Consider the following 27,318-nt stretch of genomic DNA (forward strand, 5'->3'; position numbering starts at 1 on the left):
TTCTTGTGGCAACCAAAGACATTATTGAGGCTACTTGGACCTCCGTGCATACATTTGCCAAGCATTATAATTTGCCTCTATACTCCAGATCCCGAGCAGGATTTGCCACTGCTGTACTGCAAGGGATCCTAAACACACCATAATCTACTTTTATCCTCCTCCCCTAGTTGGCTATGGTATTCCACCCACTTGTTATGACTGCAGATGCATCCATGAAGGACATAGTACAGTTTTGTACCTACCATAAATGTAGATGTCCGAACTGGATAGCATCTGCAGTCAGGATTACCTCCGCCTTCCCCTCTGTGGTACTCCTAGGGTGTTTACCCTCCTAATAGCTAGCTGTTGGGGAGTCTTTATGGTGTATTTGTTTGTATATATGTACATATATGCTTATTTTTTGTGTTTACCTCTATCTATTTGGAAACATTGGCATCTATCCAAATTTTAGCCTGCAAGAGGGCTACTGGCATCTGGGGCAAGAAACACTGAGGAAAATGGCCTGATGCTTGACCAACAGAGATGACGCCGGGTGGAGTCGACATCAGCGAGCCGGACCGACTTTGGAATCCGGCCGACTGCAGGGCTGCCTGACGACAGGACAACCCACTTGTTATGACTGCAGATGCTATCCAGTTCGGACATCTACATTTATGGTAGGTACAAAACTGTACTTTGTGTACACTTACCATAAATGTAGATGTTCGAGTGTATTCATTGTTGCAGTCTTGGTCTCTCTCCCACCAGCCCCCTGGTTTTCTCTATCTCTCTCTCCTTTCTATGGTTATTTCTGCTAGTATTGGTATTTATTTTTTTACTGGTGGTGTTTCCCCACCATAACCTAGCTACCTATTTGGGGGCTCCTGACATTTGCACAAGAAAAACTGATGTATTGGCGTCAGCTGCCTGTTTTTATACCTCTGACGATCTGACGTCAGTCCAGGAGTGACAGCATCCGACGCAGAAATACTAAGTCTCTGGTATTCGGGCTGACTGAGGGCTACCTGCAAGGCAGATAACCCAAGTGTGATGACTGCGACAGTGAATACATCTACATTTATGGCAAGTGTACACAAATGTACTTTTTCTTTATTACCTCTGTCTTCTAACATTACTATTTCTTGTATCAGTTCTTCTTGAGAAGCCTCATACTTTGCCAGCCTTTTCTTCATTTCAGCCTCAGATTTTTGCAGTGTTATCAATTCATCTAATAGCTAAATCTTATTGTATTTTTCAGTCCTTTGTTGACTTTATATATATTCCTTCAATGTTTCATTTATTTTAATCACCTCTGAGTACATTTGACTTTTTTTCCCTCTAAATTTCTGAGACCCAATTGTACCAAAGCTGTTTTTTGCTCAACAGCTGCAGTGTTCTTCACAGCCAGTGTTTTCTCTTCACGTTTTCTGGTTGATTTTCTTTTATGTTCTCTAAATTTCTTCTTATAAGTTCATAGGTAGGTACTAGGCTATCTGCCCGAGGGAATTTATACGCCTAGCCATAGTGTGTCAGCTTTCACCGCCCCATTAATGCCAGCATTCAGGCAATGTGCTTACTAGCCAGTAACTGAATTTTACCAAAGCTGACAATATTACCGGCTCTTGTTTCTCACTTTCTGTTTTCACAATGGGAGAGAAAAAATTAAGCTTTTGATCAGTGTACAGCCATCTTGGAAATCTGTTTATGAATGCAACTTATCCTTTGAAATGGCTGCCTTCATCTGACTTGATTTTTGGAACTTTGTCAGGTAGCAATTTTACATTGAAAAATGTGCGATAACTGTGAATACTGAGCATACAGGTGAGCTCTGTTAACCATTTGCTGTGTATTTATGGTGCACTTTCTTGTTTCTTTTTATGCAATGCTTTATTTCTTGCTACATATTCCCAAGTTCAATCTCTGTTTCAGCCATTTACTGTTCAAAGCATTTTTGTTTAGTTTGAGTGTTCACCATAGTGGTATATGTCTTTTTAACAGCAGATATAACCCCAGATGTGTTAAATCTAGTGACCTGGGTATTGATGGTTTTCTTATATCCATTTTATTTTAAATGTAATTTCATACCATTTGTGGTGCTGTTAAAACATTTGAAACGACTAAGATGGTTTGTTTCCTGCATCTGCATGTTATTGAAGATTTCGGTCTTGTGATTTTTTTTTGTCACAAAAGCTATTGATGCTTAATTACATTGGGAACAAAATGCATACAAGTGGTTGTCAAAATGATGGTAGGAAATCTGCAGTGTCTGTTTTTTAACAACAGAATTGTAATATTTTTCTTCATTTTCAGGTCTACATGTGGGTTGGAACACAGACCAGTCAAGTGGAGATCAAGCTTAGTCTCAAAGCATGTCAGGTAAGGAAAGTTTTACTTGTCCTGTATGCTGATAAATTCTCTGTGTTAATAATTGCTTATTTTAATGCATGTGCATTAAAGTTATGGTATGTTTTGTTTTTACAAGAGCAGGCCTTTGATAAATTCCAGTACTGCTACCATCCTTGAAGATGGCACTAGGATGCCATGTTCTTATAGCCAGTAATTAGGACCTCAGCTGTGTTCCCCACTGCAGTCCACCTAGCATGATAAACTATGTGTATTATATATACATTCATATGGCTATTTTTTGGTACTGAGCTTCTGATGAATGAACTTCTCTGTGTTGTCGTTGATTTTACCATGTCGAGCATTTTGAAATATTTTCTCTGCATGCATAGACCCAGTCAGTTCTTACCAGTGTAAAAAATGACATTTAGTTTACAAATAAAAAAGCAGAAGAGTCCTCCTGTGGTAGCAAGTTACCATCTACAACCACCTTCAGTAAGTCAGTCACACACATTATTTGCCATCATATTCTGTTTTCACATTTTTACTGGCTCATAATTTATAGCTCTGTACAGTTTTAGAACCCTTATTGAGTCTGAGTGTATGTTAACTTTCTATCTTGGGATCTCACTTTGAACCACCAGAACAGTATACTCTGAATCCCAAGAGATCCCCAACATTCTTGCAAGTAACTTTAGGGCAAATTAAGGTAAGTGAATTCACACAGTATCCTTCTACAGTAACAACATTGTAATCCTCCTTGCATCTCCTTTGACTAGGTTGTGACAGCTGGTCTAAGTTTAAAAACACACACGCTACTTGGGTTCAGTCTGCCTGTATTAAATGAAATTTCACAGATCGAACACACATTATTTAACAAAAGAATCACAACTGGCTTTATCCTTAAAATTATGGAAGTACCCCATCTTAGTTTTCTTCCACAAGGGTGGATCAACAGCTGATCCCAGACACTAGAAACTCCTCAGTCTTGCTAATATTGTTTGCAGAGTAATGGTGGAGATACTCATGTGACAGAAAAAAGCTGGGTAACTAGGATATGTCTTCCAAAATACCAAAAAAAAGATGACTGCAGGTAGTGCCGCAGTTTGCACAAGTTTTGTTTGTCTGAAGAAGTCTTGCTCACGGAAGCAAGATGAAAGCGCTTACATTACTGTCTCTGTGAATTATTAAATTTCGTTCATAGAACTGTGGTGCTGCCTGTAGTCATTTTTTTGGCATTTTGGTAACTAGGATACGTAGATGGACAACTCTCAAGAAGATAAACATTTGTATATCTCTGAGGTTGGTACGTGATCCTTTACATTTTTGGCATCTTTCTTACTAGAGTGCTGTACAGGTTGGGACTTGTTCTCTGATACCTCAGTTTAGAGTTGACCCCAACATCCATTTTGATGACTGTTGACTGCAATTTTCAAACCATTGTCCCTATTTCTTACAAATATGTCAGTGACAATTGGCTGTAACCCACTCCTGATGTAAATGAAAAACGTCTGACGGTCAGTAAAAGGAGAGGTAGCATAATCACATTGTAGAAACAAATAATCAATCTGATGTGTAAGCATAGGAGAAAGAACAACTGTTGTAAAGGAGCTCAATACAGTCATCAATAGATGAGTTTGATTTGATCAGCAGATTACCACAGTACTAGGGAATGCCTTTGTTAGTTCTCACATTAGTCTAGAGGACTATCTAGCCAATCTGTGAAGGTTATTGCTCCTCTTTACTTTTCATTACTTCAGGCAGTCCTTGAGTACAGAATCCTAATCTATATGTTTTAACAAAATACCTTATTTGACTTGAAAATGTATAGCGATTCTCATTGAACAGAATTGATGGGAATGGGCACCTGAGTTATCCTGAGATGCATGAAGAACTGTCCTTGTTCTTGGTTATAAATAATTTTCTTAAAGGGACATGCATCTTATATTCTGAGCTGTAAAGAACACCCTTTTCTTTTATGTAGTGTATCCAGACTGTACTTCAGGGCTGGACAACATGTGTAGACACAATTAGTCCTAAAACAACTTCATTACCCAGCATCTCTTTTGCCTTTAAAGTCCCATTCCATGTAAAATAAAAATATTACTGACCGTAGAAAAATGGTGCTATGCTAAAGCAAATGTGTGTATATATATATATATATATATATATATATATATATATATATATATATATATATATATGTGTGTGTGTGTGTGTGTGTGTGTGTGTGTATCACACACATATGAATCTCATTCAGAAGATTGACTTTTCAAAAAGTGTTTTTGCAGTGGGGCAAGCCCCCCATACCCCCATGTGGCTGCACCCCCACACCCCCTGCACATTATATAATAGCAAATCCGAGATCGCACTACAGTGAGGAAAAGGGTAAATTCCTCAATCCCCACAGTACCACGATCTCCATTCAAAATCATAGGCATTTTGGAAAGTCGATCATACGGTCTTGACCATATGACGTTTGATTTTTTTATTGTGTCCTCTGAATGGGACTTTTCTCTCTCGCTCTCAATATATATATATATATATATATATATATATATATATATATATATATATATATATATATATAGTCATAAAAGCTGTGTTTATTGCAAGTTTTGCAACATTTAAAATGTATAACATGTATAGGATGTGAAAAGGTAAATTTATGCTGAATACTTGACTGCTTTCACTGGAAATGCAGTAATACTGTTAGAAACTCAAACTAATTTGTCTGCTCAAATATGCACAGATCTGCAGTGCTTTCAGCTTAAAAATGTATTACCTTATCTGGACACTAGATTGTTGAACTTGGCCTCCCTCCCAGGGAAGTCATCATTCAAAGTGAAGAAAATGTTAAAAATGTAGAACCTGGGACTCAGCAGAGAAAGACCATTATAGTTAGTTACTGCCTTACTTCTGAACTGTGTAAGTGAATTGTATTCCTGAACAGAACTGAAGCTGGAATCCATGTCTTGCAAAGAATTACAACTACTGTTTGGATTTACAAGTCAGAGGTAAATAGAAATCCAGTGCATCTTTAAGTACTAGTAGTGATAGGCCCAGATAAAGATTTGTTAACAAGTGGATGCCTTCTGCAACATTCAGGACTTGGTGCTGCAGGCAGTAGAACTGTTTGTCATATGGAACTTCCTTATATGTCTTTGCCATCCTACTCCCATCTTGCTTCCCTTTCTACTGACTCAGTTTGGATGTAAATGAAATTACTCAACTTGTTGCAATTGATTTTTTTATTGTTTTATCAGTAAAGTTTTACAGCCCTTGGTCAGGTAACAGCTTCTATTTTTGTTTTCCTTTCTTCCCTTTTGTTTGCAATGTCCCTCATTTTGGTTTTACCTACTTTCCTTCATTGTTGACTTACAGCCCACTGGCTGTCCCCTTTCCAGTTTCAGAACACTGCCGCCTGTATTTAAAAAGTGCTATTGTGGAGTCCAGATAGCCCAGATGACAGCCATTCTAAATGTATTGTTTGCTTGGGAGAAACCCACAGTAATTTTGTGTGACCTATTTGTCTTGATTTAATGCCACCAGGATAAGTTGTAATCACGTTTGATAAAGCATACCCTTCCTAGTCAAGTAAAGCACCTCCAGGAGGCTATTTCTTACCTCCTGTTCTCCTCAAAACTGAACAATTGAGTCCACTGACACTCCCAAAGAGCCATCACTCTCTTGCTTACCAAAGACCAATAAAGCCTTCATTAAAAAGTTCAAAAGCTCAAAGTCATCGTCTGAAAAATTTTTACTCCCCAATTCCCAACTCTCTCAGCATCAGTCTTCCACCAGTGCTTAATCCTTCAACACCACAAGACTGACCGGCATCAGTTTGTCAGTGCCAAAGAATCCTTCCATGGAGTTGGTCAGCTTGAAGGATGCAGAACTATTTCTGGGAGAATCTTCCAGTGTCCCAGAAGGGTTGACCAACTGTCCTGCTCTGGAAGCAGTCAGGGATCACTTGGCTGTATACCCGGAAGCTTGGGAGGTCATCACCATGGACACATGGGTGTTAAGAGTCTTATTCAGAGGCTATACAATTCCATTTTTATTCTGCCAAAAGAAAGTGTCAGACATCTTCCAGACATGTCACCTCATCAGAGAAAGGATGCAGCTGTTGAAATCCAAAAACTGTTAGCAAATCAAATCGTCCAAGAGATCCTACCAGACCAACTTGGATCTGGGGTCTGTTCCAGGCTGTTTTTGGCTCTGAAGAAGAGCAAGGACCTCAAGCCAGTTTTGGATTTAAGCAAATTGAATTGCTTTTTGAAATGGACCAAGTTCAGGATGGTCACAGTGCAGTCCATCCTACTTCAAGGATGACTGGATGTGCTCAATTGACAACAAGGATGCCAACCATCATATAAAGCTAGCGAGGCAGTTCATGAAGTACCTGCACTTCTAGCTGTGATCCAATCAGAATGCCGCCCTCTGGTCTCACCACCGCTCCCTGGGTGCTCACCAAGTGAGTAGCAGTCATGGCAGCTGGGTTCACGCTGCAAGGTTTGTAGGTCTTGCTTTACCTAGACAATTGGCCATTGACCATCTCCTGGAGGGCATTGTTAGTCAGGGCCAGGGCTGCTGTACTCCAGCAGTGCCTTTCCTAGCGAATCACCATAAACTATTATTTCAGCCTTCAGCCTGCTCAGACTTTGGAATACCTAAGCTGACATTTTAACATTGTAGCTCAATTTGCACAACTCCTGGCTCTCAGAGTGTCTGGCATTTGTATTCAGGCCAGTTTCTTACAGTCTCACTGGAAACCTTTGGCTTTCCTGGTTCTCAAACTCTTGGGTTACATGGCTGCAGCAATTTGCTTAGTCCCCCTGGCAAAGTACCATATGAGGAGGATACTGCAGTGGACCCTAGCGATGCAATGATCCTACTTGACTCACTCTGTGGAGTTTCCCGTCATGTTGACAGAGATCTGTCAAAGTGAAATAAAATGGTGGTTGGTGTCTCCCTTAGTGTCGGGTGACAGACTGTTCTTCCTCCGCTGCAGGATATGGTCATGAAGGGCGCCTCCCTTCTGAGGTAGGGGGCACTTTGAAGGGATGACAGTCCAAAGGACTTGGTCTTCACTTGAGGCCATCACAACAGTATTTTGGAGAAGAGGGTAGTCATCCTTGTGTGGAGACCTTTCAGGACTTTTTCCCCAAGGATGTGATTTCAATGTAGTTGGACAGTATGTTAGTTGTCTGGCATCTGAACAAACAAGGAGGAACCCAATTTTATCCTCTTTGTTGGGAGACCATGAGTGTTTGGCAGTGGACAATTTCATCTCAGTGGTTTCTGGTAGCAATGCACATCCCTGGGAAATCCAGCATTTTAGCAGACAGTCTTAGCTGGAACGTTCTTCTTCCTCATAAGTTGTCCCTAAATCCAAGGGTAGCGGCAAGGATCTTCTGGTGCTGTTGTGATTTGTTTCCTTCTCTACCCAATACAAGTGCAGCAATTGTTAAGCCTTAGTTCCTCCACAAGGATAGTTACCTTGAAGTGGTGTTCTGTGTGCTTGGCCCCTGGGTCTTCAGTATGCTTATCCTCTGACTCGTGGTAAAGTACATCCAGAAGGCTGCCCATTGCAAAGTGACTGTGATCCTCACTGCTCCTTTTTGACCCCATCAGATGTGGTTTCCCTTTCTATGGCCTCTTTTGAGATACCCTCCTTGGGTGCTGGATCCCATTACGGATCTTAAGTCTCATCTAGCAGGGTAGTCCCACCCAACCTCCAGATGCTCAAGTTAAATGCATGGTTTCTCCAATTTCCCTGTTGGCCAGAGATCCCAAGCTTTCAGAGAGAGTGGTCCATATTTTGTCCTCCTCTTAGAGGTCATCTACATGCAAAATCTATTTTAGCAAGTGGAGACTCTTCGCCTTCTGGGCTTCTTCTAAAGGCTTGTATTCCTTTTCAGTGCGATTTGGAGGCTTTCCTTGATTTCCATGCTGACCTAATTAATTCAGGATCTAGTTATTCCACTATTGCAGTTGGTGATTATTTCCACCTTTCACATTGGCAGAGACTATACACCTATGGTGGCATTAGAGATTTCAGAGACTTTCTCAGAAGAACCTTTTTGTTGTGACCCCAAGTATGGGACCCTGTCCCTCTGTGGGACTTGCATTTTATGCATCAAGTGCTTGCTGGATCCCCTTTTGAGCCTTCAGCAACTGTTCCCTTGAAGTTGTCTTGGAAGCCCCTTTTACTGGTAGCTGTTACTTTGTCCAGGCATGTATCAGAGTTTCAGGCTTTATCCTTTCTACCTCCGTATCTGTTTTTACATAATGACAGGGTGTCTGTCCGAACAGATCCTGCTTTTTTGCCTTGGATTACTTCGGAAAATAATTTGAATCAGGCGATTCACTTGCCAGTGTTTTTTCACTGATTTTTTTCAAACAAAGGAGAATATTTGCTGCATTGTCCCGAAGTTCATAGATAACTGAGATTCTACTCCAATAGAACCAAGTCCTTCAGAATGTCTAAACAATTGTCTGTCTCCTTTTCAAAAGCTGGTTTGTGGAAAGCCAGTGTTTAAGTCTACTTTACCTTACTGATTTTCTGATTGCAGTTCATTAGGATATAGTGTGAAAGGAAAGGCTTTACCTTGCAAGCTTGAAGGGTCACTCTACTAGAAGTATGGCTACCTGCACTGCTTTTTTCTTGAGAGCTGCTATGGATGACATTTGTTTCTTGGGTGGGTCTGTACACCTTTGCATCTTCCTAAAAGTTGCATAACAGTCAAGGTCTGTAGCCTCCTACAGTGAAATGTGCTCTCGTAGGACCTCCATGAGGTGTAATGTGGCTAGGGACTCCCATAGGTTGAACCCAGATTGAAAAGACAACATCAGATATGAAAGTTATGTACTTACCATAAGGATAGATCCGTGTTTCTGTCCAGTTTAACCAGCCCTCCCACTTGCCCCTTCCTGTATTGTGTTTTTCTTGATCTTGGATCCGAGTCATGGAGGCTTCTTTCTTCTTTTTTGGGGTCCTCGGTTTTATGATTTTTAGAGGTAGCAGTTGAAGTAGTTTGGAGAGGGGTAAACTTGATCTGAGGCAACTCTTTTTAGAGCAAGATATTATGGGTAGAGGAGATGGAGCTTAGGGGCCGAAGTCTTTGGAAGTGGCCAGTCTTGGATCTGATAACCCACAGGTTTAACCAGACGGACACCAACAACATGGATATATTGTTATGTAAGTACATAACTTTTATTTGTAATTTACATTTACATTGAGATTTGGGAATATTATTTATTAATTTCCAGCCAATAAATTCATGCAAGTAGATCTCACCTGCTCTCCATACCATCCAGCAGTCATCCAGATAGAGATGAGATCTACTTCATGAATTTATGCAATGTCTGAAAGAGAACAAATGGGGAATTGAATTTACGGTACATTACCATTTAATGGAAGTTAATATTTTGGATGTGACTGTAAGGAGGGAAAGGTACCAAACACTTAGCACTAAGGTGTTTCAGAAACATCCCCAATATAACATGCTACTCCATGTCTCCAGCTTTCATCCTAGACATATAATTAATAATATTCCCAAATCTCAATTTCTCCGTATCAGAAGTATATGCTCCTCTGAAAAATCTTATCGGGAATTCCAACATAATCTTATTAATAGATTTGATCATAGAGGTTATGATCATAACACTGTTTTGTCTGCCAGTAATTGGGTTTCCACACAGACCAGATCTGATTTATTAACATACAAGTCCAGAGTCTCTGATGACAACACCAATCTCAGCCTTGTTACTACCTCTGGGTGTAATACCAATGTCCTTTGGAACATTGTTGATGATCGTTATTGGGGTATTTTAAAGTCGCTGAAATTTTGGGACCTAGCTGTTTGTTTTCTTTCTGAAGGGGCCTCACTTTGGGGTCACATTTCAGTCATTATAAACATAGCAGGGAGATGATTCAATTACAGACTACCTTATTCAGAGATTTACTTAAGGGTTGTTCCCCCTGTGGTCATTGTTCTGCCTGTCAATATGTCCTTAAATCCAAAAGTTTCACTAGTGCAACTACATCAGAAGTTTATGGTATCGTATTTTTTGGTAACTGTAGCACGGACTGGCTGATTTATTTAGCCAGTTGTTCCTGCTCAGCATTTTATGTGGGCCAAACATCAAGGTCCCTGCGGGTTCAGATTTCTGAACATTTAAGTGATATCCAAAATAAAAGAGCTTCCATCTCATTATATAAACACACCTTGCAACACACTACAGCACAGTTCACTTTTACTATTGTTGATATAATAAAAGGAAATAGACAGGACAAAATGGGTTGGCACTCTGTCCTAAATACTAAAGAACGCAATTGGATTATTAGGTTAGGGGGATTGTTTAGACCTGGTCTTAATGAGCAATTGCAATTAATTATTAATTGGAATGTGATGTGTATTTAAATGAGGAAAGATTTTTGTTAGTTATGTTCACTGAGGAAGGCATATGGATACCAAAACCGGTTTGACTGTAGCTTGCTATAGCCTTTGGAGTTGCCACAATAAAAAGCTTTTTGGGTTTCACTACTTGGTGCTGGCCAGTTTTGTGATTGCTTCGTAGTTTAATGCAGCCCTTTATTGTGCACATCATCCATTTTTAGAAATAGAATAACTTGCGGGAGGTCCACATTTGTTGTCCACAATGGCATGGGTATAAGAGTTGAGTTGCAGTTAACCACCTTGGTGTACGTGTTATTGCATTTTGAAATTTGACATAACTTCCTCTGATTGTAGATAGGCAGGACTCAAATGTGCATGTATGTGTTCCTTTGCACACATTTCCCACTGGGATATCAATAGCCGCCTCAGCTTTCTCGAGACCTCCCTTATTGTTTACCTCAAACCAACACTTATTTAGATATTGCTGCAGTATCGAGATCTCCCTCATTGTTTACCCCAAACCAACACTGATTTAGGTATTGCTGCAGTATCCGAGACCTCCCTCATTGTTTATCCCAAACCAACACTGATTTAGGTATTGCTGCAGTATCTCGAGACCTCCCTCATTGTTTTTACCAAACCAACACTGATTTAGATATTGCTGCAGTATCTCGAGACCTCCCTCATTGTTTATCCCAAACCAACACTGATTTAGATATTGCTGCAGTATCGAGATCTCCCTCATTGTTTACCCCAAACCAACACTGATTTAGGTATTGCTGCAGTATCCGAGACCTCCCTCATTGTTTATCCCAAACCAACACTGATTTAGATATTGCTGCAGTATCTCGAGACCTCCCTCATTGTTTTTACCAAACCAACACTGATTTAGATATTGCTGCAGTATCTCGAGACCTCTCTCATTGTTTATCCCAAACTAACACTGATTTAGATATTGCTGCAGTATCTCGAGACCTCCCTCATTGTTTATCCCAAACCAACACTGATTTAGATATTGCTGCAGTATCTCGAGACCTCTCTCATTGTTTATCCCAAACCAACACTGATTTAGATATTGCTGCAGTATCTTGAGACCTCCCTCATTGTTTATCCCAAACCAATACTGATTTAGATATTGCTGCAGTATCTCGAGACCTCCCTCATTGTTTATCCCAGACCGACACCTATTTAGATATTGCTGCAGTATCTCGAGACCTCCCTCATTGTTTATCTCAGGCCAACACTGATTTAGATATTGCTGCAGTATCTCGAGACCTCCCTCATTGTTTATCCCAGACCAACACTGATTTAGATATTGCTGCAGTATCTCGAGACCTCCCTCATTGTTTATCCCAGACCAACACTGGTTTAGATATTGTTGCAGTATCCAAGACCTCCCTCATTGTTTATCCCAAACCAACACTGATTTAGATATTGCTGCAGTATCTCGTGACCTCCCTCATTGTTAACCCCAAACCAACACTGATTTAGATATTGCTGCAGTATCTTGAGACCTCCCTCATTGTTTATCCCAGACCAACACTGATTTAGATATTGCTGCAGTATCTCGAGACCTCCCCTCATTGTTTATCCCAGACCGACACCTATTTAGATATTGCTGCAGTATCTCGAGACCTCCCTTATTGTTTACCCCAAACCAACACTGATTTAGATATTGCTGCAGTATCCTAGCTATAATCTCTCCATTTCTCAACAATAAAAAAGTAGTGGATTCAGTATGCCCCACACATACACTTGGTATTTTGTATTGCTAGAGGTATGTCTTATATTGTTTCACTTTTTCCTCTGCACCTCATCTGACCTTCTATTTCTGTTTTTTTCATAACGTGGCCTGCTGTGGTCCACTGATTTCCTCCCCATATAGATTCTTATGTGGTAGAAATGGGAGGGGGTGAGAGTTGGGATACAGGGAGATCTAGAGCTGTTTTACAGTTGTAGCTGCTCTAATTTTCTAGTGTAACATAACCAGGTCTTGTACATAGAAGGGATTTTGAAATGAATGTACAGTCCTGCATGTCATTCAGAGAGATGTATGCAGAATGCCTGCTAATTGCTTTCTTTTAACTATCCTTTAGCTCTCTGCCTCCTTCCAGAGGGTGATCAGTGTGATTAGTCTTGTGATGGGAGGTATTGTATTCTGCTGCAGTTGTAAGAGAGCTTGCCATGCCCCATGCCACTAGATTGGCACCTGGGACATTAGTCATTCTAGATTTACTGTTGCATGCATCACAGCAAAGGTCTGACATCCAGAACTCGTAGTAAACCAATGTCATCAGTAGCAGACAAGGATGTGTCTCCATGTATACCATTTTTTCAGCACTGAGGCTGTTAGAAGTGCAGTTTATATTAACTTATGATGGTGGGGATGGTTATAGAGTTCCATAATGTTTTCAGATAAAATGTAACCACATTAAATAAGGTTCCACATACATTATTGCTTGTACTGGGCTATATGCAAATGTTTTATGGATGATTTCTTACACTCTTAATTTACTTCTGTCATGTTACTCCATAGGTTTATATCCAGCACATGCGGTCAAAAGATGCAGAACATCCACGCAAGCTACGGCTGGTCCGTAAAGGGAATGAACAGCATAATTTTACGCGCTGCTTCCATGCCTGGAGCAGTTTTCGGAAACCACCAGCTTAAATTATACAAAAATCCAAAGCACAAGCTTCTACTCAAGCAGTGGGATTTATGAATGTAATGAAAGGAGAGATAACCTAGACTTTGCAAATATTTGTTCAAGGACTTTAACAGTCACCAAGAAAGCAGACCTGAGAAAGTCTTTGTTAAACTTTAAGAGATGAAGGAACACTTTAGGGGTTTTGTTGCATATTTCTAGCATGAAATAGATGCATCAGTGTTGCAGGGCCAACACTGAATTATGCTAAAGCACTTTGCAGTTACTGTAACTTCTCCCTTCCTCCCCACATTTTAATATATTCTGCTCTTTTAATTTTGAACAGCTGTGAGTTTGACTATTATCATTAAAATACTTTTAAGAAAATTCAGTTTGCTGTAATAAATTGTCTGTATCTGCAGCCAGGTATCATGTACCTGTGTATGTCTAAGGTTACAGACTTAATAGTGCATCACTGTGATAATAACAGAATGTTGGACCATTTATTCTGCTCCATGCTTTCTTGGAAGGATTATAACCATAGGTATCATGCTTCAAAGTTGATGGTGCCATAATCTGTCTTGCTTACAACTTAAAGTATTTTATGATAAAGAAGTCATTGTTTCATTTCCATGAGGCTGGATCCGTGCATGTGATTATACCTACTTGCACATAGCCTGTTATGCTCCAGTAATCATGTGTTGCAAAGAATATAAAATGAGAATTAAAGAAAAAAAAGGATCACTGAACAGTAAAGGAAGCCTGTTTATAATCTGTGTATGAACTCACGATGGGGTATAGCTCTTGCCAGTAACTGCCCCTGAAGTTGCTTGCCTTCATTATATTTTTATGAGCTAGTTTTGCACGTGGCAGTGAGCAATATTTTTTCTTGCTAATAAGGCTCATTTTCATGGAGGAAATATTTTACAAAAGAACAGATGTGTCTATACTGTATTTATAAATTTTGTATCTGAATAAAATTGCACATCACATTTGCTCTTTCACTTGCTAATCAGTGTGCTTGTCTTTTATTAAGCATGTAGTTTAGTGTTCCATTGTCAAATTTAATGCATAAAGTATAAGTATGCAAATAATGCTGCATGGAGAACAGTGGTAGTAAAGGACTGCTGGGGTTCATAGGTGTGTACTAGACTAATGGCCCTGGAGCCTTTACAAGTCTAGCCCAAAAAAAGTTGCCCACGCACCATGCCACCCAATGTTAGTTCACAGTGCCCATATCCCATAGTGCAACTGGAATGATCCCTGGAGTGAACTTTCTGTTACTCATCCACCCACTCGTCAAGATTTCTCTTGAAGAGGGCCAATGAGGTGCTCTGCTTGACATGAATGGGAAGCTTACTCCAGAGTATGGGTAGTCTTTGGAAGATGAACCTTTCCCTTCAGCATGTTCTGTTAATTGTGCGGTGTGCTTAGCTTCCCTGTGTACCTGCAGGCAGTACAGAACTGTGAATTTAATGTGGGTCTCCGTATTTACTAAGTTTACCTTGACTGACCCGAGTTACATTTGCTCATGTTTCAGTTGCTTGTGCTGCATTTACCTAGAGAGTTATTTTCATGTCTTCACTACTTATTGTAGTAATGTGTAAAACCTCAAAGCAATGTTATTTATTGTACTTTTCAGGATGATGGGTAGTAGAGAAAGACTGTTATTTAAATGACTTAAGAATGATCACTCTTTCTTAAAGTAGAAGCAACCTAGGAGTGAGAATATACAAGTAGAGGTGGGAGGACAAAGCACCAACACTGGAGTTGGGCATGTCCTCTTTCAAAATTGCTTTTTGCATTAACAAATTCCCAATCTACTTGCTACATATGTTTAGTGCTTATGTGTACTTAAGTTATTGAGTTTTATGCCAAAATGTATGAGCTATTGTGTTTATTGCTCATGCATTTCTGTATAACATAATGCACTCTTATTTACCATGCTTTTTCCTTGACATTATATACAAAGGTCCTGTTACCTGTCTGTTATATCCTCAGGAAGACCTTCTTACCTACCTTCCTCCAAAAATTGTCTAAAGCCTGTTCTTTTGTTAAGACTGTGATAGACCTGAAACTGTCATATCCAGTCTGTAATCTTACCAAGAGCCACTAGCCTTTCTATAAGGTTAAGTCACTAAAACACAATCCATTTTTGTTCTTTTTTATAATGCACACTACATTGTTTTCAGGGTTGAGCCTTCAAAAATAGACAGAACACTAGAAATGAAATATTTAAGCAATAACCCATGCCTTGGTGTGGATAATGCTGGGTTTACCCTTGGCTGGTATTTGATCACGAGGACAAATTGGGTTAAGGAGGAACTCTGCTTCACATGGATCGGAATCCTGTTTCAGAGGAGGGGTACTCTCTGGGATACATACCTATTTGTCCAGCAGATCCATTTATATTTCATAGGCAAAGTTTAACACTTTAGAAATGGCAAGTCTGGTGATTTTTTTTTTTTTTTTTTTTTTTTTTATATAGATATGGAGGAGGTCCATCAGGATGGAGTCTGACAATGCCTTGTAAGCCAGATGTAGTTCTCCCCTGAACAGCTTACAGGAGACGTTATCAATACATAATGCAGGGTTAGGGCTTCATAGACGTTCCAGTTGTTGGATGTGGCTGGTTAGGTGCATACCAGAGGGGGCATTGCATTCAGTAATAGGTCTGATGAATATTGAATATAGTGGAACAATGACCTACTTGGATCTAGATGCCATAACTTTGTTTATAAGTTGCACAGCATAGAATGATTTCCTCACTAATGTAGGCGTGTGATGGTCAAAGGATAGATTGCTGTGTATGTATGTCCCCAAGTCCATAACTACTGGGCCAACTTTTAAGGATGTGTTGTCAATATGATAGTTACCACGGCAGAAGACTTCACAAAGGATACTGTTATGCATTTTTATCGCAGTAAGTACTAGGCTAGCTGCCCTTGTGGGTCATTTTAAGCCTAGCCAGTTTCCCTTTTTGTGCTCAAAATAACCTTTCCCATTTGTTTATAGATTGGCTTTACCCATCCCATGGTCAATAATTATATATTATCTCTAATAATACTGGGATCATACCATAAATAATTTGAAGGAACCCATGCATGGAATAATGCATTTAGGAGCTGCCTTTGTCCATTAGTAATACAGGGGGCAGTTCTAAGGTAATTTTTTTGTTTCCCATCCATACATAGATCTAACTTGCACTTCAATATGGACAGGGATGAATTTTGTTTTGCATGGATTCTGTTCCACAGCAGCTGCACCTCTGCGAGATATACCTGTCCCTCCAAACCAGTCTGTTGATGTTGCAGAAGAGGTTTAGCTCCCTAGACTGAGCATTTTTGATGCCATTTGACTTGCTGATGTGGAGTAAATCCATCAGTAGTGGGACAGAGGATGCCTTGTATGGCAGATACAATTTCTTGGCATTTAGTTTTAGTTCATGGCTCTGACACAATTTATTTGTCTGTGTCAGCCCTTCCTGGAGAACTTTAGTTTTAGTGGGGGATTCTGTGACTGATTCTTAATTGCAATCATCTGCAAATATGGTCAGCCAGTGACCCTTGACAGTGGTCTTGATTTCAGAGAAGTAAATGCCAAAAAGGAGCGGTTCCAGGACTAATCCCTTAGAGACTCCGCTTGCGACTGGAGTCTTTGTAAAGGTGGACTCCCCAATTCTAACTTCCTGGGTCCTGTCTGTGATCCAGCTGGCTATGCACAGGGTAACATAAGAGTTTATACCTAACCTCTTGAGTTTATCAAACATGTCCAAGTCGGGTATTGTGTCAAATGCCTTAGCCAGGTCAAAGTAGGCAGTGAGAACCATTTTGCCCTCATCCAATGCTTTGGTCACCTTCTGAAAGAAGTCCACCAGGCAGAGTAGGCATGACCAGTGCTTGACGACACGAAACTGAGTTGAGTCCAGTGTCTGAAGCATTCCTATATCATTGTTGATCATTTCCATGATCATTCTTTCCATGGCTTTGCATACGAGACTAGTGAGACTTATGGGTCTTTAGATGGCCCACCTTTGTAAAGAGTGATGACTGCTAATGTTCTCCATTCATGAGGCACACAGCATATTTGGAGGCTGCAGTGAAATAGTGATTCCAGATGGCTTGATAGGTCCTGTTTCGTGTTATTTCATAGGCAGCCTGGGATATTGTCTGAGACCGTCAATGCAGTGATGTTCTTCGTGTTTCACTGTTGCAGTCATTACATTTGGGTAATCTGTTGGCAGGTTGCCCTCAGTCGGCCTCAATAACAAAGTCTTGGGTCCTGCTTCGGTTGCTGTCTCCTCTTCCATGATGTCAGGTCATCAGGAGTATAAAACATGCAGTCGACGCCATTTTTCCCAGTCTTTCTTGCCGCGAGGTGCCCAAAGCAGAAGCAGTTCAAGTGCCGGTCGGCCAACTCCTGAAATTTTCGTTTTCGAGTTTCAGAACCGAAGTCTTCAACCTGAAGCTAAGTACCCCGTTAGGGAAACTTTTTCTTGCTCCTTACCGATGTCAGTAAAAGTTAATAATTCTATTACTTGTGGAAAGCAAATACCTCATAAGGATTTTCATTTGTACTGTATTCCTTGCCTAGGCCCTGAACACAACGTGCCTTGTCGGTTTTGTGCTAAATTTAACCAACGCACTATTAAGCGTCGGTATATTTTTGCTTCTAAATATTTTGGTTCAAGATTTAACTACCCTGAAATGTCATTGGTTAGGAATCCGACTACCGGAGTTCACAAAAATCGCAAGGAAAAAGACAGAGACAGACCAGTGAGGTCCAAAACCGACGACGAAGCTTCTCCTAAGCCAGTCGCCGGTACTCTGAGCTTTCGCAGCCCCTGATACCTGTTGCTTTTGAGTTGCAGGCCTCTACTGAGACCCATTCAGAGTCCGGTATGCCATGAGATTCTACAAGTATTGAACCCGCAGATGTCTCTCCCTTGGATGGGTCTGGAGCCGCTGAGCAGGCACCGGCTTCTGAGGGTGTTTTCAGGCCTCAACATTTGTATATTAAACAGACACCATCATCAAAAACAAGGCCAAAACCAACTTTTATGTCTAGAAAACCGATGCATGAGCCACGTGCTCAGGCCCCTATGCCTAAAAAACAAATTATTAAAATGGCTGAGGATTTAATTACCTTGATCAGGGGTTCCCAACCCCCCCCCTGCTAAGAGACCTAGGCAAGGCACTGATTATGAATCTTCAGATCAGGTTTCCATTTCTTCTGATTCCTCTTCTGATCAGGAATTTTGTTGTCCACCTTATGAGGACTCTGATGCAGAGGAATCCATCCCTTCTGCTTCTCCTCCTGAGGATTACTCTTTTGGAGAGACTTTGCATACTTTAAGGGAACATTTTCACTGGGAGAGTCAGGACTTCTCAGAATCAAAAAAGAGGCTTAGGGATTTTCTTCTTCCTCAGCATAGGCCTTTGGCAATACCTCCTGCCTCCGGCTCCTAGTAAGACAGACAGATATTACAGGGTTCCTGACTCCCACAAATTTCTTTTCAAAAATCCTGCTGCTGACCCTGAGACTATTTCTCAGGGTCCCAATGGTGTTAAGGCCTCTACAGCCAAAAATCCTACCCTTTCTGATAAAGATTCCAGGATGCTGGATAGATGGGGAAAGAAGGTTTATTACGTCTGCAACCTTGGCAATCAGGGCTTTAAACTACCAGTTTCATATGCTTAAATATCAACAGCATGTTATGGGCTTACTGAAACAGAAAATGATGTTGATTTCTGATTTTGTGGAAAATAAAGAGTTACAGGATTTATTTCATTTAGCAGAACAAGTTGGAAAGCATACTTTGCACTGTGGTTTTGATTCCTTGGAGGCCTCTTGCAGGCCCACCGTAACTGGATCTGTGATAAGAAGACATGCCTGACTCAAGGAGCAAAATCTGCCTGATCATGTTAAACCTAAATTGTTGGATGCCCCTTTACAGCATGACAGTCTGTTTGGTAATAAGGCAGAAGAGGTTTTAAAGAAAATGGAAGACAAAGCTAAATCTATGCAAGCTGTAAAAGATTTCTTGCAAGTGCAGACACCCAGGTTCAGTAGGCACTGGCCTACTAAGAATTGGTCCTTTCCTGTGTCCAACAGAGCTGCTCAGGGCAAACCCAGGTGCTCCAAAGGCTCCAGATATCAAGCACAAGGATGTTACATGTCAAAGCAATGGAGTGTCTCCACCTCCAAATCAGGAGGTAACAAAGCACAACCTTACAGTAAACAGTCTCAATGATTTTCCTCTGCGATCTCCAAGCACTTATCTTTTGGTAGCCCCATTGGGGGAAAAACTAGCACTTCATGCTCAAAATTGGCATTTAATTACCCAGGACAAGTGGGTATTAACCATAGTATCCTAGGGGTACATATTTCATTTCCACACGTTGCCAATTCCAAACAGATGGCCAGATCTGCCACCAAACCAGTGGGCAGAGGCCCAGAAACAAGTCATGTGCCTCATGGATATGGGGGCTATTCAACCAGTACCAGAAAAGGAAAAAGGACAAGGATTTTATTCAAGACTTTTCCTGGTACCCAGAAAAGACATCATGGCATCCAATTCTGGACTTATCAATTCTAAACACGTTCCTGGACATTCCAAAATTCAGAATGCTGACTTTACAACAGCTACTGTCTATGCTAGGCAAGAATGCCTGGTTGGTAACTCTAGACTTAAAAGAGGCATACCTGCATATCCCAATAAGGGAATCTTGCAGAAGATACCTCCGCTTCAAAGCAGGCTTTTTGCATTACCAATTCTCTGCACTGCCCTTTGGCTTATCTACTGCGCCCAGGGTCTTTACAAAGTGCCTGGCACCAGTAATTGCATTTTGCAGACAAACATTCAAATTTATCCTTATCTGGACAATTGTCTCATTCAGGCAGAGGGCAAGGACACTCTTCTTCAACATCTGGCGTTTGTCAAAAGGCTTCTAGCATGCCTAGGGTACACCATAAATGAAAAGAAATCACAACTGGTACCCTCTCAAATAATTACATTCCTGGGTGCAAGCTTGAATACAACTGCTCAAATGGCTTACCTCACGCCAGACAAACAAATTCAATTGACAACATACTTCAAACAAGTGGCAACAAAAACCAAGCTATCTGCAAGACAAATTCTGCAGGCTTTGGTGTTCATGGCATCCTGCATTCTACTAATTCCATATGTGAGACTGCATATGAGGAAACTTCAATGGTATCTAAAAAGCTTATGGAGTCAACATTGTCACAGCCTGGAAACAATAACTCCTCTCATTCCCTGCCTGCAAAAGGAGTTTCTTTGGTGGGCAGAGACATGTCACCAAAACAGGACCGTCATTCATTCTACCCCCTGCCACCCAAACCCTAACTACAGACGCATCAGACTATGCTTGGGGGACCCACCTGGCAGGGAGATGCATTCAGGTCAATTGGAGCCCAAACCAAATGCATCTACATATCAACCAGAAAGAAATGCTAGCTATTCAGAATGCTCTGACAGCCTTCAAGAACTTCCTTCATCCAGGACAACTACTGATAAAGATGGACAACACCACAGTTATGTGGTACATAAATGCACTATTAAGCTTCGGTATATTTTTGCATCTAAATATTTTGGCTCAAGATTGAACTATCCAGAAATGTCATTGGTTAGCAATCCAACTACAGGAATTCACAAAAAAACGCAAAGAAAAAGACAGAGGCAGATCGTCGAGGTCCAAAACCGACGAGGAAGCTTCTACTAAGCCAGTCGCCGATTAGCCGGTACTCAGTGAGATGCTTTCGCAGCCCCTGATACCTGCTACTTTTGATTCGCAGGCCTCTACTGAGACTCATCCGGTATGCCGTGAGACACTTCAAGTATTGAACCCGCGGATGTCTCTCCCTTAGATGGGTCCGGAGCCGCCGAGCAGGCATCGGCTTCTGAGGGCGTTTTCAGGCCTAAAGATTTGTATATTAAACTGACGCCATCCTCAAAAACAAGACCAAAACTAACTTCTATGTCTAAAGAAATGAAGCATGGGCCATGTGCTCAGGCCCCTATGCCTAAAAAATGGATGATCAAAATGGCTGAGGATTTAATTACCATGATCAGGAGTTCCCAACCCCCTCCTGCTAAGAGGCCTAGGCAAGACACTGATTATGAATCTTCAGATCAGGTTTCCATTTCTTCTAATTCCTCTTCTGATCAGGAATTTTCTATTCCACCCAATGAGGATTCTGATGCAGAAGAATCCATCCCATCTACACCTCCTCCTGAGGATTACTCTTTTGGAGAAACTTTGCATACTTTAAGGGAGCATTTTCACTGGGAGAGTCAGGACTTCTCTGAATCAAAAAAGAGGCTTGGGGATTTCCTTCTTCCTCAGCATAGGCCTTTGGCAATACTTCCTGTATTAGACGTTGATGATGTGTTTTCGGAATCAAGCATGGCTCCTGATTCCCTACCTCCGGCTCCTAGTAAGCCAGACAGATATTACAGGGTTTCTGACTCCCACAAATTTCTATTAAAGAATCCTGCTGCTGATCCTGAGACTATTTCACAGGGTCCCAAGGGTGTAAAGGCCTCTACAGCCAAAAATTCTACCCCCTCTGATAAAGATTCCAGGGTGCTGTATAGACGGGGAAAGAAGGTTTATACGTCTGCAACCTTGGCAATTAGGGCCTTAAACTACCAGTTTCATATGCTTAAATATCAACAGCATGTTATGGGCTTACTGAAACAGAAAATGATGTTGATTTCTGATTGTGTGGAAAATAAATAATTACAGCAATCATTGCATTCAGCAGAACAGGTTGGAAAGCATACTTTGCAATGTGGTTTTGATTCCTTGGAGGCCTCTTGCAGGGCCGCAGTTACTGGATCTGTGATTAGAAGGCATGCCTGGCTCAAGGAGCAAAATCTGCCTGATCATGTTAAAGCTAAATTGTTGGATGCCCCTTTGCAGCATGATACTCTGTTTGGTAATAAGGCAGAAGAGGTTTTAAAGAAAATGGAAGACAAAGCTAAATCTTTGCAAACTGTAAAAAATTTCTTGCAAATGCAGCCACCCAGGTTCAGTAGGCACTGGCCTACTAAAAATTGGTCCTTTCCTGTGTCCAACAGAGCCTCTCAAGGCAAATCCAGGCGCTCAAAAGGCTTCAGATACCAATCACAGGGTTTTTACAGGTCAAAGCAATGGGGTGCCTCCACCTCCATATCTGGAGGAAACAAAGCACAACCCTACAGTAAGCAGTCTCAATAACTTTCCTCTACCATCACCAAGCACTTATCTTTTGGCAGCCCCCTTCGAGGGAAAACTAGTACTTCATGCTCAAAATTGGCAGTTAATTACCCAGGACAAGTGGGTATTAAACATAGTATCCCAGGGGTACAGATTTCATTTCCATACTTTGCCAATTCCAAACGGATGGCCAGATCTGCCACAAAATCATTGGGCAGAGGCTCAGAAACAAGTTATGTTCCTCATGGATATGGGGGCTATTCAACCAGTACCAGAACAGGAAAAAGGACAAGGTTTTTATTCAAGACTTTTCCTGGTACCCAGAAAAGACAACTCTTGGCGTCCAGTACTGGACTTATCGATTTTGAACATGTTCCTGGACATTCCAAAATTAAAAATGCTGACTTTACAACAGCTACTGCCTATGCTGGGCAGGAACGCTTGGTTAGTGACTCTAGACTTGAGGCATACCTGCATATCCCAATAAGGGAATCATGCAGAAGATACCTCTGCTTCAAGGCAGGTTTTTTTTGCATTACCAATCCTCTGCACTGCCCTTTGGCTTATCTACTGCACCCAGGGTCTTTACAAAGTGCCTGGCACCAGTAATTGCATTCTGCAGACAAAGAAGCATACACATTTATCCTTATCTGGACGACTGTCTCATTCAAGCAGAGGACAAGGACACTCTTCTTCAACATCTGGTGTTTGTAAAAAGGCTTCTAACATGCCTAGGGTACACAATAAATGAAAAGAAATCCCAGCCGGTACCCTCTCAAATAATTACATTCCTGGGTGCAAACTTGAATACAACTGCCCAGATGGCTTACCTTATGCCAGACAAACAAAGGCAACTGACAACATACTTCAAACAAATGGCAACAAAAACCCAGTTATCTGCAAGACAAATTCTGCAGGCTTTGGGGTTTCATGGCATCCCACATTCTACTAATTCCATATGCGAGGCTGCATATGAAGAAACTACAATGGTACCTAAAAAGTGTATGGAGTCAAAATTGTCACAGTCTGGAAACAGTGATTCCTCTCACTCCCTGCCTACAACAGGAGTTTCTTTGGTGGGCAGAGCCATGTCACCAAAACAAGGAACTGTCATTCACTCTACCCCCTTCCACCCAAACCCTAATTACAGATGCATCAGACTATGCTTGAGGGGGCCCACCTGACAGGGATGCATTCAGGGCAAATGGAGCCCAAAACAAATGCGTCTGCATATTAACCAGAAAGAGATGCTAGCTGTCCAGAATGCTCTGACAGCCTTCAAGGACTTACTTCATCCAGGACAACTACTGATAAAGACGGACAACACCACGGTTATGTGGTACATAAACAAGCAGGGGGGTACACATTCCTACCCCCCTTTGCAGACTAGCCATGGCATTGTGGAACACAGCTTTGACTTACCAAATACATCTTCAAGCTCAATTCCTGCCAGGAAAACAAAATACTCTGGCAGACAGCCTAAGCAGAAATCTTATGGACCCGCACAAATGGAAACTGGATCCACAAATCTTCAGCATGTTAACACAGAAATGGGGGAGCCCAGACATAGATCTATTTGCCTCTCCCTAAAATTATCAGCTGGACAAATTCTGCACAAGAACTTAAAACAGAAAAGCATGGAAAGTGGATGCCATATCCTTCAGTTGGAAAAACCTATCAGTCTATGCCTTTCCCCCTCTGTCTCTTCTCTCCAAGGTCTTACTAAAAGTCAGACAGGAAAAAACAAAAATTATCCTAGTTACTCCAGACTGGCGTCACTAGCACTGGTACCCAATTCTAATGAATATGTCTCAACTTCCTCCTTGGTACTTGCCTCAAATACCTCATCTACTGTCTCAGCAGAACAATCAAATTCTGCACACTCAGCTCCAAACTTTGAACCTTTCAGCATGGCTGATCATTTAATTATTCAAACACCACCTCTCAGTTAATCTGTGATGGATGTCATTTTGGAAGCCAGAAGGCCTAGTACTAGAAAATCTTATGCTGATAAATGGAAGAGATTCTGTGCTTGGAACCAAGCACAAGGAACGGACTCAGCAAAGCCCAATATTCCTCAGATATTACAATACTTGACTGAGATGCTTGACAAGAGCCTATCTTTTTCTTCAATAAAAATACATGCCTCTGCCATTTCGGCTCATTACAACACAGAGCCTCCCCTCTTTTCTCACCCTCTGCTTAAACAGTATCTTAGAGGGGACAAAAATGTAAGGCCTCCCAGAAGATCACCAACTCCTGCATGGGACCTCAACTTTGTGCTGGAAAAACTCACCCTGCCTCCTTTTGAACCAGCAGCTACTGCAGGTATAAAATTTCTGTCTTGGAAAACAGCTTTCCTTTTGACCATTACTTCAGCAAAAAGGGTTTCAGAACTACAGGCTCTCATGGCTGTGGAGCCTTTTATTACATTTTATCCGGACAGGATGTCCCTCAGAGCCAAACCTTCGTTTATGCTTAAGGTGGTATCCAGTGTGGCTCTTAACCAGACAATTCACCTGCCAACATTTTACCCAAATCCACAGAACAAGGGGGAGCGGATTCTGCATTCATTGGATGTACACAGACAACTAAGATTCTACTTAAACAGGACCACATCTCTAAGAAAGTCTGAGCAACTACTGGTAGCATTTGCTGCAGGGTCAGAGGGGAAGGCTATATCAAAGCAGACCATTTCTAAGTGGATAAGCCACTGCATTCATTTCTGCTACTTGCACCATGATAAACCTGTGCCCAAGGGGATCAGGTCATATTCCACTAGGGCTGCCTCTACCTCAGCAGCTTTTCTCAGAGGGGTTCCAACTAAAGACATTCTAGAGGCTGCTACTTGGAGCTCTGTTCATACCTTCACAAAGCATTATCATTATTTATTTATTTATTTATTCCAGTTTGATGACCGGGGAGGTCCACTGGGCCTGGGAAGCCCGTTTTCAGTGGAGGCCCGGGGAAAAAAGTTCCACAATACAAAGTTTAATTACATGATTCATTACAAAGAAAATTACAAGATTAATTACAAAGAAAATTTCATGATTAGTTGCAAAGAAAGTTAGGATTACAAACAACAGGTAGCATTCTAAAGAAAAAGAGAAATAAAATATTTACAATTTAGTTCACAGGGCTTAGGGAGGTTACTTTAGTGGAGGCTTGGGGAAAAAAGCTAGACATTAAAGTTTAATTACAGAATACTTTCAGTGGAGGCTTGGGGAGAAAGTGCCACAATACAAAGTTTTATTACATGATTAATAAAGGAAGTTAGGGATTGCAAGTAGCATTCAAGGGAGTGAGAAAAGAGATGAACAGTTTAGCTTCAGGAGTGAAAACAGGCATATAGAATCGTGGCTAGCTTTTGCAGTTTGTTTATATATATAATCATTAATTTACAGTGAGGTTAGGGAGGTAAGAAGGTTAGCCTGGGGTAAAGGGAGGGGAGAGCTTGAGAGGAATGGGTAGAAGAGTACAGTTGTATTTCCTGTTTAGATAGAGGTAAGAATGAAGTTGAGTTTTGAAGTTAAGGTTGAAACAGGTCCTCAATGTGGAGGTCAGAGCATTCCATTTTTTTAGCTAGGGAATAAGATAGCAGAAGCTGCCCAGCAGGGCACTTGGGTTTATGGATGAGGATCGAGTTTTGGTGGGTAGATCTAAGGGATCTGAGGGGGTTATAAGGTTGCAGAATATTGGATAGTGTAGGACATTTAGTAGATTGGAACAGTAATTTGTGTGCTGTGGTGATTTGGTCAAGGTTAAGTAGATTGGGGAGTTCAAGCCAGTTTAGAGAGTGTAGGGAGGTGCAGTGGTGAGAGGAGGATTTTGCATTTGTGGCGAATCTGGCTATTTTATTGTAACATACTTCCAGTTTGGAGGTGAGTGTGGAAGATAAATTAGTTAGCAGAGGAGCGCCATACAGTAGAGAGGGGATTAGGTAGGTAGTGGCGAGAGTTAGTCTGGTGGAAGGAGAGAACAAGTGATTGTTTCTGTAAAGTAGGCCTAGTTTTATGTGGGTTTTCTTGATATTTAGCTGGATGTGATTGTTAAATTTTAGGTGTTCATCAATGGTTACACTAAGAAGTTTGGCTGAGGGTACGACCTCGATAATGGAGTTGTTAAGGCTGGTGATTTGGAGTAAGTTTTTGTCAACAGGGAAGGATTTTGAGGGAGAGAATAGAAGGATCTTTGTTTTGTTGGCATTTAGTGAGAGGTGATTTTGGAGCACCCAATTTTCGGTGGTGGAGAAAGCAGTTTGAGTTAGAAATTGGACAGATCAGAGTGGAATCATCAGCGTATTGCACAATTTTGGTGTTAAGTATGGCTTTATGGAAGTTGTTAATAAAGATATTGAAAAGCAATGGGCCAAGAATTGAACCTTGGGGTACTCCAGTGGGGATAGGGAGGAAAGTGGACGTGGCCTGGCCCCATTCCACGGCTTGGGATCTATCCGAAAGGTAGCTGGAGAACCAGGTAAGAGTTTTATTGGAGATGTTGAGGTTAGACAGATGATTTAGTAGGTGACTATGGGAGATGGTATCGAAGGCTTTAGATAAGTCTAGCAGAACAGAGGATACAATATTACCACAGTCAAGAGCATAATTGACAGAATGTAAGAAGGAGAGAAGGGCGGAGTTGATACTGTGTCCAGTACGGAAGCCATGTTGGGTAGGGGAGAGTAGTTGGTGTTTGGTAAGGAATGGCAGGAGCTGTAAGTGG

The 27,318-nt window shown here is 41.2% G+C and overlaps 1 protein-coding gene across 1 annotated transcript in view; it reads left to right on the forward strand.

Moving 5' to 3' along the window:
* The window catches only part of FLII (FLII actin remodeling protein), a 945,835-nt gene extending 931,451 nt beyond the window's left edge, over positions 1-14,384 (forward strand). Inside the window, exons 29-30 of the mRNA XM_044089594.1 lie at positions 2,290-2,355; positions 13,264-14,384. Of these exons, the coding sequence (XP_043945529.1) occupies positions 2,290-2,355; positions 13,264-13,398 (201 nt within the window). The 3' untranslated portion in view covers positions 13,399-14,384. The remainder of the gene's footprint in view (positions 1-2,289; positions 2,356-13,263) is intronic.
* Positions 14,385-27,318: the final 12,934 nt, after the last annotated feature.

Source organism: Protopterus annectens, chromosome 12.part0 (genome assembly GCF_019279795.1).
Source record: "Protopterus annectens isolate FY-2018-M chromosome 12.part0, PAN1.0, whole genome shotgun sequence".
NCBI classification, from domain to species: Eukaryota; Metazoa; Chordata; order Ceratodontiformes; family Protopteridae; genus Protopterus; species Protopterus annectens.